The following is a 10,996-nucleotide window of genomic DNA, read 5'->3' as shown; positions in this document are numbered from 1 at the left end:
ATTTTTGGATTTCTAGGATAGTGGAGAAGAGTTATTATCCCTACTCAACCCTTGCCCTTTCTGGTAAGCCTGGTAAGGAGCAGTTTTCGGTTCAGACAGATTTTTATGATGTAATTACGTATGGCCCAAGAGGTGGACTCAGGCCAACCCAGGTATTAGGGTCTGCTAATCAGTACTATTTGGCCAAATTTTCCTTTTTGCCTGGCTTTCACCTATTGTTTTGGACATGAAAAGCTGCATTCATTTTCCAGTCTGAGTCTCACATACCTATTGAAATGAGCCAAACCACGATGATTTTGACGATTGTTGTAGCCCATGAATTGTACTGACTAGCCTGGATTGGCTTTTTAATCGCAATATAGCGGTCTAGTGAGATGGCACAGAGGTGCATGATGGAAGCTGTGGAAAACAGGACGTCAAGGAACAGCCAGATGGGACACAAGGCAGTTGGAAAAGGCCAGGCATTGTCTGAAAGAGAACAGAAAACTCATTAGAATCTAAACTTTCTGAGGGTTTTCAGTGTAGTTTTCCCTCGGTATCAGTACCTTTGAGAAGTTCATAGTACTACAGGAACTGAGCTTTGCCACTGCCTCAGTGCTAAGACTCTGTCTTACATTTTACTTGGCTGTTAACTGGTGTGGTTTCTGCCATCACATTGATCAGGTTGGTTGTGTACTATAAGCCTTTCCCTGTCTTTTGTCCTTTTTAGATCATGTAAATTTTTTGTGGCGAGGACTCTGGATAAATTTTTTTTAAAAAATGAGCCAGACTGTGCTTTGTCTGTGCATCTTGTTAAATGAGTATTTTCAGCTACATCTTCCTGATAGTCCTATGATTCAAGGTGGTATTAAGTGGAGGAGATCATGGGTCATAACCAATGTAGCAGTGAATCATTGCAGAACCACGGTTGAATCTTAATGGTGATCTTGTAGAATCTAGTTCACACAGTTTTAAAATGAGTTTGATGTGTGACTTGACGAGATACAGTTGAGCACTAATGTGGCATAGCAGGACTCTTCTGTCTCAGTAAGGATTTCCTAAAAATTGAAGGGCTTTCATGCATGTCTGTCCTTTCCCCTCCCCCCCCCCCCTCCCAAGAGCAATGGTTTGGATTTTAAGTCTGGCATCCTGTTTCTTACAGTAGTTACCTGTCTTTAATCTTCATAGTGAACACAGGGTATGCCAACTGCATTGTGTCCAAGATAAGGTTTTGTAGTGTTCAACTTCCCAAAAGGCTTGTATTTTTGAGAGCTGGGTCTGCCCTGTCAATGTTAACAGTACCAAACCAAATGAACTTTAATGAAATCTGATTGTTTTTCTGAACTGCTTTGTTCTCGCTCACGGGTAGTTGCAATCCAGCGCTAGCAGCGTCCAGCTTGAGACGCACCTTAGCGTTGTGTGTGTGTAAGAACAGACACACAACACTAGCCCTAGGGAAGAATGTGTGAACACAGAAGTTTTTTCTGTTTCTAATGGTAGGAGTTGATCTATTGAATATATTCTCCTTCCTTCTAAAATTCAGCTGTATTCAGTCAGTAGGCATGTTAATAATATTGCCAGAGAAATCTGTTCTTCATTGAATGAAGATTAAGGAGAAGAAAAAAAGGCATTTCTAACAAATCAGGTTGTTTTTAATGTCCTTGCTGAGAATAAACAGATCTGCGTGCTGAGAATGCCAAATGAGCAGGTCTGTTGTAATGCCCAGTCTTTCCAGCGTGGTAATGTTGCAGTAGTTTGAGATTAAACCACTTTTTTCATAATGTGACTAATGGATGGAAATGATAATGGTGCTGCCTTGACTTGCATTATGAACTCCAGAGTATGGAAAATTTTATGAAGTCATACAGCACGTCCTTGGCTGCACTCTCACCTGTGCTGGGAAATCTTGCCTGCTAAACGACGGATGGATGGAGCCCTGAAGGGAGCTTCACCCATCCCCAAAGCACTGGACTGCAGGTGAGGAGGATGTAGGCAGTGAGGCAGAAGGGAAAGTGGTGGTCTATTTTCAAATCGTTAACCAGAAAATTTTAGTATCTAGCTGCATAGAACAGTTGTTAGGGTTGAAATTTTGCTTCAGAAAACTATTGTCAGGCAGGTATGAGAAGGTTGTAATTAGCATATTATGAAACGCTTACTCATATTTAACTTTTCGATCTACGCTTTCAGCTGGCAGTAAGGTATGGTGCCGATCTGAAGAAAAAAAGGAAAACCAAAATGGCTTGTGGCTCATGTAGCCAGCTATAAAAAGGAAATAGGCAAGGAAAAAAAAATACAGTTAAAAGAAATAGTTGATTTTATGGGCTTTAAATGTTTTTGCTCACTCCAGAAAAATAAGACCACTTCTTTTGACTGTGTGATGAAGGATTAGGTGAGATGACCTGTGAACAATGGAAAGTGTATTCCACATCTTGAAGGATGGCAGATAACACAGCTGGATTTCGAGTGAGCAGCTAATGCTTATGTTGGAGAGTACTTCCGTGCCCCTCCCTTGATTATAACTGCTTTGCTTTCTGCAGTGTGATAAATTGTTTCCTTTTGTAATTAATTTACTCCTTGCAGAAGAAAACCCTCAAATAGTTTGCAACAAAAAGCTATTTTCCTTCTTTTAAATTTAGATGCATTTAAACAGTTATCTGATGCAAAGCAACCTTGTATGTTTTGGAGTTGTAAGAGCTTTCGTTAGTTGGTAAGTGCAACTGAACAGAGCGAGCTTTGCCTTTATTTTAGTCTTGTTTTGAACAGGATACAGAAGGCAGCATGTTAATCATGATTCTAGCACTATGTACTACTATATTTGTACGTATGAGATGATGGGTTTTATCCAGATAAAATCAGAGTAGACTTGAAACGCAATAGCTGATAAGAATTGAAGAATATGGTTATTATTTAAACAAAGCAGATGTGAAACTGGTGCCTTGAAGTCAGTCCAGCAGAGTCACGTAGTTGTCTAGGTTTCATGCTGTGGTGTATTGTGCAGCCAACAAATCAAAGTACATAAAAGCAAATGTCTTAGAAGCTCTGTGCCTTGTGTTTGGGGACTGCTCTGGGCTTTCGTGGTGGTGGTGTGTGTTTCTGTGAGCCTATTCTGTTAGTTTGGGAATAGGGAAAAGATGAGACATGAGAAATTCCCGTCAGGACTCAGAAAGCAGCTCTGACCATTTAACATGATGGTGACCCGCTTGTTTTGTCTTTATAATTCAGACTGAAGGTAGAAGGAGTATGCCCTGCCAAGCAGTGATACTAAGCCATTAGCAGCTCACGCTTAGTTGGGATTGTGACAAGTTGTGATGCTCCGCACTGTTGGAGCAGACTACAGCGTTTACTGGGCTGGCTGATATTCTTCACCTTCTTTTTCCCTGAGAGTTGAAATGCTGGTTTAAACAAGCTGGGGATTGGGGTTTTTGAATGTTTTTTTAAAGGCCGAGACTACCTGAGAACATAGAATCATAGAATGGTTAGGGTTGGAAGGGACCTTAAAGACCATCTAGTTCCAACCCCCCTGCCGTGGGCAGGGACACCTTCCACTAGACCAGGTTGCTCAAAGCCACATCCATGGAACATCTTTGGTCTCCCTGACTGTCAGGTGGTATGAGATAAAAAGATATTCCTCCTTCCTCCAAACCTTGCTTTGGATCCTCCCAGCACCCCAGCAGTGCTGCTGTTGCAGATTATTTTCCTTATTTTGAGTCAGTACAAGATAAAATACATATTTTAAAGATTTGTCTTGCACCTTAAGGAAAGTAAGATGAGCTTTTACACAACTGTCTGCCCTTGATTAATCTTTATTTAAGAAAAGCTTTATTTATAGGAAATAACTTGGAAATGTGTAATCCTTAAAACAAAGTACACTACAGAAGAGCTGCTCTTCTAAAAGCCAAAAGGTTTTTTGAAATCTTGGGAGAAAGCACTGCCTGTGTACATGTATAAGCATGATGAAGAGATCTTGAAATAGACTTGGAAACCATTTGTTCTTCTGCTGTAAGGGCTGCTGAAACGTGTTGCCTATAAACGATCTTGTTGCTGTTAGGTAACGATGCTTTTACTGAAATGGAAATTGGATATTTTTAATCACTGGCTGCCTTAAGCTTAGGCTTCAGTTTTCAAATGGGTGTGCAAGTGTCTGCAGGCTGCGTGGGTGGTGTTCAGCCCCGTGTCTGGCTTTGTGGACGGCACAGGCCTGGCGTTTCCAGGCTGCTGTCTTGCTGTCTCACGCCGTGGCTACCTGCCTTTATTCCTCTGCTACAGTTATGGTTTCAGCAGTAGTTGTTCACTGCCATGTAGTTTTCTCAATTTAGCCAAAGTAATATTTTTTTAATTAGAGTTGCTTTGTGAGGAATAAACCTTTGTTTTCTTACTTATTGTTAGATTTGAGACTTTGGAAAGCAGCCCTCAATTAAAGCAGTTTTCTCTGGTAGTTTCCGCAAGTGAGAAGGGAAGATTTGCTGTGGTTCATCATCAGTAATGGGGGAAGATTGAAGGTGATTGCTTCTGATAGATTTTTAAAATAATCATAGAATCACAGACTGGTTTGGGTTGGAAGGGACCTTAAAGATCATCCAGTTCCAACCCCCCTGCCATGGGCAGGGACACCTTCCACTAGACCAGGTTGCTCAAAGCCTCATCCAGCCTGGCCTTGGACACTTCCAGGGATGGGGCATCCACAGCTTCTCTGGGCCACCTGTTCCAGTGCCTCACCACCCTCTCCAGGAAGAACTTCTTCCTGATACCTAATCTAAACGTCCCCACTTTCAATTTAAACCCATTACCCCTTGTCCTGTCACTACAGGCCCTTGTAAAAAGTCCCCCCCAGCTTCCTTATAGCCCCTTCAGGCACTGGAAGGCTGCAGTAAGGTCTCCCCGGAGCCTTCTCTTCTCCAGGCTGAACAAGCCCAACTCTCTCAGTCTTTCATCATAGGAGAGGTGACTTGCACCCGAGGACAATCAGCATTACCTTCTGATTTTTAAGTGGATTAATATCAGGGATAGAAACTATATTTTGAAAGATGGTACATGCACTGTCTCCAGGTAAGGCATGGCCCAACAAGTCATGGATGGGCAAGAGACTTACTTCTACTGCAGGTTTGGCAAATGGGAGGTTCTCTCAAGTTTATTTGCTGATTTCACTACCCAATGAATAGCAACAATTTTACTTTCCTTCAGTAGTTCTGAGTGTTAGAAATTGGGATAACTCTTTTGAAAGCTAGATTTCAGAGAGTGCAATTATTTCCTAACACACCCTCCTTTTTCTGGAAGATGTGAGAGGAATTCAGCAAGCAGTAAAAGGAATGAACTGTGTGTATATTCTGACACTCGCACTTCTAAATTAGAACTGTGGTGTATGTTGGTACCAGAGTATGTTTTGGCCGCTCTTCTGAGAATAAATAATCTGCTGCTCATGGTATTATACCTGGGAGTGAGTTGGAGATTTATTTATGTGTTTATTTTTAAAAGAGGCATCTTTTTATTACAGAGAGAGCTTATTTCTGAAGATTTTTCTGTAAGCGCACCACCAGGGCAAGGAGCCAATATCTGTAGTAGGTTTGGAATTTGAACGCTCTGTGACACGTTAGTTTTTACAGTCAGGATGGTTTAATGTGACTGTACTTTAGTTCACAGCTTTTCCCTCAAATACTCTCCACATAATTAGATACCAGTCCCAAATCGGAAGAATAGTATTTGTATTCTGCATCTAGAAGCTGCACCCAGCTATTTCATTATTATGGAAACACTCCTGCGTGGAAGCGCCAGGAGGCTGGATTTAATTGGCTGTCTAGCTATCACAGTTATCTGACTAATGTAGCTTAGATGTAGACTTGTTCTGTATTGAAATGTCTGAGTTTCATTCCAGTAACTCCTCATGCTTTTCTCGTGCTTTGAACTTCTGTAAACACCTCAGCATCTTCTACCAGTCGGGGAAGAGGCAAAGCAATTTTTCTGGTTGGCTGTCAGAGAGACTAGTATGCAAGAAATTTCAGGTTTAACTGTTGCTCTGTGAAAGCTTGGCTGCAGTCTTAATTAATTAAACTAATTTTGCTACTTTCTTGTAAATTTCCTCCAGTGTGAAAGATGTTTTTGTTTGACTTTTAAATTGAGATTCCTAGCGTGCTTTAAACTGTTGTAACCAAGGTTTAGTGCTGGATTAATTGAGAGATTAAGGAGCAATAGTCTCTTTATAAAGTTAAAAAGAAAAGATTTATTAGTCTACAAAAATGAAAATAATAAAGAAAATCCAAACCGAAAAAACCCCACTCCATCACCACCAAAAGTAACTCCGTAAAATCCAGAACTTGCCTTCCCTTTGTATTGCCTGCTAGTCCAATACTGGTACTTTTTATGGTCAGTAGCTTTATTTTTATTATTAATGAGGCTTTGGCAGGAACTAAGCAGTTATAGTATCTGTGTGTAAATATGTATATGCATCTCTTTCTTGCCTGTACACACATATGTGCAGATACATGATATGCTAAGGGTTTTTATAAGTGACTGTGTGTTTTTCAAGTTAGAAATCACTGTCCTGGTCGTGTACGTTCATTTTACTTCTTAGAAACTGTTGCTTGAAAAAAGACTATTTTATGATCTCAGTGCTGAATTCTGATCTCCAGTTCATACCTCTGTTGAGGGAGAAGCAGTCTGTAACATACAGAAATTTGGTCTCGAGGCATTTAGAGAATAAACACATTTGTTAATAAAGTGAAACTAGTCTTCTGCAGCAACCAAAAGCTACTGATGGCCTCTCTGAAATAAAGTTTATGATTGTGTGTGTTTGTTGCTCAGGCAACTCTTGGAGATTTAGCATAGGAAAAATGAACTCCTGCAGCCTTTCATTATCTAGGATCCAGTGGTATCTGTACATTAAAGGTAATTGTGTAAACCTGTAAGTTTATTGAAAAACACATCTGATTTTTTTGTTTTCCCTTTGTATGATATGAAAATAGACCATTTAAAATGTCTTTTTTAAGAAACTTTGGGAGTAAAAAAGACTTTCCCATGGAGCTGCCTCTGCTTAGTTGTCAAAAGTAATATCTGAATTAAGCTGGACATGAGAGAATATGAAAAAGTCATGCTTGTTCTGTAATGACTAACCAGAAAGCATTGTATGTTCATGTGAAAATACCTATCTTATTCCATATGCACCAGACTAAATGATAAATCTCAAACATTAAGTATATGGATTGAGGCTCCCTTGGCTCGACAGATGAGTTAATTCTTTGGGACGCTTTACAAACCTGCTGCTTTCCCCAGAGTGGGATAAAATTGATTTTTCTGAAACTGGTACTGGTAAAGTTTGTTGTCACTGTTGGTGCCGGGTACCATCTCTGACTGCTCGTGGAGCTCAGAGTCAATACTGAGGTAAAACCAGCTGCTTGAGTTCTAGAAAGTTCAAATCCTGTTCAGTGCTTTCAACAGATACCTAGTTTACATTTCATGCTTTTTTTAAGAGAAGACTGCCTGCAATTAATGTAATATCCAGTAGAACAGATACCAACATTGTGCTGCTGTTGTTAAAAATATTACACTGTACAGAACGTAGTTTCCCATGTCCAGCTCCAATTTAGTATCAGTTCTAAGTCTCGGTGATTTTTGAATGGTTTATTTCTAAGGCAAGAATATCCACAGTGGGGATACTTCCCATAAAGATACGAAGCTATACAAAGGCGAGAGGGAGAAAAGATTTAGCAGCCCTCATCCAAGTGATTTTTAAAATTGTAATGGTGGTAAGCAAACAGTTTTTCTGTTTAACTTAGACCTCCCCAAATTGAACCCCATAGGCTAGCCTGATGAAAGTCGCGCTGTACTTACCAAACAGTATTATGAGGAGGGCAATCGGCATCACAAACAGACCCACGAGCAAATCTGCCACTGCCAAGGACGTCAAAAAGTAGTTGGTAGCATATTGCAGCTTTTTCTCCAGAGACACGGCCAGTATGACGAGTATGTTCCCCCCAATGGTGGGGATTATCACCAGGAGGATCAGTAAAGCTGCCCAGCGCACTTTGTTTCCCTGTTCGTCACTCGGGTAGTCCTCCTTGGGCTCTCCTGTTACTGAGAGAGGCGGCAAAGACCCATTGCCAACTCCAGAGCCATTCAAGAAATGTAAAGGACGGGACATCGTGTCCAGCAGAACGTACTCAGGAGCTGTATTTTGCGCAGGAATTGTGTACGGTGTAAGAGTTCTCTGTTCCTCTCTGGTCCAGGATGGTCCTGAAGAAAGGCCAGCATGGTCAGTACAGCAAACCGGTCATCTGCTATTCTGAGATACCGTAACCATGACCGAGCTGGTATCCAGATTTTTATGCCGTGTCTTGCTGGGCGCAATTCGGACTTAAAAATGAAAGTCCCGTCTTGTGTCCATCTCTGGTTGGTGGGGTTCGGTGGTGTGGTCTCCCCTTTGTAGCGAGGGTCAGGTTTCAGAAGGTTATAGGAGACAATTCAGGAGCTGTGGAAAGCAAGCAGTGCATTAGCCTCCATTTACTTATTTTCTTCCTACAGCAGTAAAAGGTGACAGATGAATTGGAATGCCAAATGGGTCCCTTTAGATAGAGTGTGCGTAGAGTTGCTCTTTGCCAGTACAAACTGATGCAGAGGCAGATGCTCGCATTGTGTGTATGCAACTCCTCCTCTCCCAAGTGTCTAGTCTCCAGCAGTGTGTGCGTAGGCAGACGGCAGTTCCCATATTTCCCCTTATTAAGAATCCTATTTCTCCACAGAGGGTCACCCCAAAAATATCTTCAGAAATGATGTATGAGGTTTCCGTTTTAATGTCTACAGTTCCTAATTTATCAGGTGAGGGGCAGGAAGCTGTAAGACAATAAACTACTGGTGACAGTCTCAAGGGGACCGTAAAGATTTATGGATCTGAGACCTCTAAATTTACCCATTACTTGGAAGGGGGGGGGTGGGTAAACCGCTTGTATTTGTAATCTGAGCAGGGTTTTTATTAAGCACAGCCTTTTCTCTCCCCCTCTCTTTCTCTCTCTGTCTCTCTCAACTCGGCTGAAGACTTAACGCTTGTATTTCCCCCTACAAGCAGAGACCAAAGCAGCTGTCACCACGTTAAGCTGAGCAAATGCTCAGTTACTGAGAAGATTTGACATGTTGCAGTTTTCAGGTGAAGAAAGCCTTACCTCTTTCTCTTGCGTTTTAGTAGAGTTCACTTTGCATCCAGGAAGATCCTTCGTGATTTTCTTTTTCGTCACATGCTGGACTTTAAGATAAGATTTTTCACTGCTTTCTGGAAAACAAGTTCTTCATTTGATATTGGGTTTTATAATTTTTCTAAAGCTTGTCTCTTTGTGTGCTTTTCTTTAGCACACATGTTTCTTCTAACACCAAGAATTTCTATTTTGGGAAAACTACGTTTCTTACCCAGGTATTTTCTCCGAGTCTTGAATAGAGAAGAATAATTCTTGTCACGTTTTAAAAAGGATAGAAATGAGATGGTGTTCTTTTTTTGCTGTCCTTTCTCTTCCATTCTTTTGATGATTTTACTGAAGTGATTAGCAGAGCCTGTATGCAGTTTTCTCTTTGTTCGTTAGCAAAGCTCGCGGTCTGCCGCTACCCTCGTTTGTTCATTGACTCCTTCCAGTGTATCCAGCTCCAGTGCTTGAAAAGCAGGGAAGTAAATGGGTGGGGGTTTGGCTGGAAAAGAGCCAGAGAGGGTTAATTGATTTCAGTGCTCCAGCACTGTAATGTGTGCTCCTTGTAGCTGTATCAGGATGTGCAGATCCGACCCGTCACGCTACAGTACTGTAGCTATATGCGCCATACGGTGTGTTGCCTGCGCCTTCCTTGTGCTCGCTCTCTGGACGGAAGCACAGTTAACCCTAGAAAGTTTTGCTGTCCTGAAACACTCCATTTTTTTTTTTTTTCTTGACTGATTTTCTAAAGGTGTTGACTAGCACACTATTTTAAGTGTGTGCACTGTTACTTTAAATCTTTCTTCATGCAGCTGCTTTTTATTATCGAGTGTGTTCTTTTCCTACCTTCCAACTTCCAGTCACATGTGTATGTCCTACAGTTCCACATTAAAATGGAAATAGAGTTCACTTCCAAAGAGATTAGCTGGACAAGTGTGTAATAGAGTCCTTGAGTTTAAGGTCAGAAGAGACCACAAGATCAGTCTGACCCCCTCGATGTCACCAGCCATTACATTCCATGAATTGCTAGTGCTCACCAGGCTTGAGCTGGGAATTGGGTCCTCGGGAAATGTGAATCAATTTGTATTTGGTTTAAAAAAAAAAAAAAAAAAAAGTATTCATATCTTTAGGATACAGCTATACTTTGGGGCCAAAGAGAGAGCTGCTGCCAGAAAGCCAGAAATGAATAGAAATGCTTGACCTAAAGTGCGTTCAGATCATACGGTAGAATTTCCAGCAAAGTAGTTTTCACTTGTTCCTTATTTTTCCTGTTTAAAGGAAACCTCTGGTAATATTCCATGCTGTATTCATTCGCAATTGACTTCTGAAATACTTATTCTTCAGAAAAGTACATATTAGGAAATAAAGATTAATTCAGCTATAGTAATTGTGTTTCCTTATCTGACCACCTCCCAGTTGTCACTCGTGACGGTACTGAAGGAGCAGGGTACGTGATGACAGTAAAAGGCAGAAATCAAGAGACAACAATATTCTATTGGGCTAGTGAGCATTTGGATTCCATTTTCCTTAAGCTCAGCTATGTCTAATCAACTTGTGGTTTATTTTATAAATCTTGAAGGCTCTCCTGGAATTAATCTAACTGTACTTTAAGCCTTTCCCAAAATTTCCGTTAGATTAAGCACAGCCAGTGTTCACTCTTTCTCATTGTACTTGTTTTCCTTCATCATTGTCACTTGAGCTATTTATTTCCTTGTAGAAAGGCAGCTGAAATTATTACCACTTTCTGGAGATGGATCTATTGGCAGTATGTCTGAATCATAAATGGAAAAAAAAAAATCTTGCGGAGTAAACTCACCAAAGCGCAGTAAAAGATTCTTTAACTTCAGTGGTCTGTTTGT

At 40.9% G+C, this 10,996-nt stretch overlaps 1 protein-coding gene across 1 annotated transcript; it reads right to left on the bottom strand.

Annotated features, from left to right (window-relative positions):
• Window positions 1-267: 267 nt before the first annotated feature.
• On the bottom strand, window positions 268-8,110 carry LOC104516061 (5-hydroxytryptamine receptor 2B-like; the record flags this gene model as incomplete). Its single annotated transcript, XM_010160262.1, has 2 exons — window positions 7,801-8,110; window positions 268-468 (listed from the first exon to the last, which is right to left on the bottom strand). Coding segments are annotated over exons 1-2 (511 nt in total), but the record flags the coding sequence as incomplete, so codon positions are not given.
• Between the last annotated feature and the right edge of the window lie 2,886 nt (window positions 8,111-10,996).

The sequence above is a fragment of the Eurypyga helias genome, unplaced genomic scaffold, assembly GCF_000690775.1.
Source record: "Eurypyga helias isolate BGI_N326 unplaced genomic scaffold, ASM69077v1 scaffold14981, whole genome shotgun sequence".
In the NCBI taxonomy this organism is placed as follows: Eukaryota; Metazoa; Chordata; class Aves; order Eurypygiformes; family Eurypygidae; genus Eurypyga; species Eurypyga helias.
Note: the sequence above shows the minus strand (reverse complement) of the source record. Positions and strands in the feature narration are given on the sequence as shown.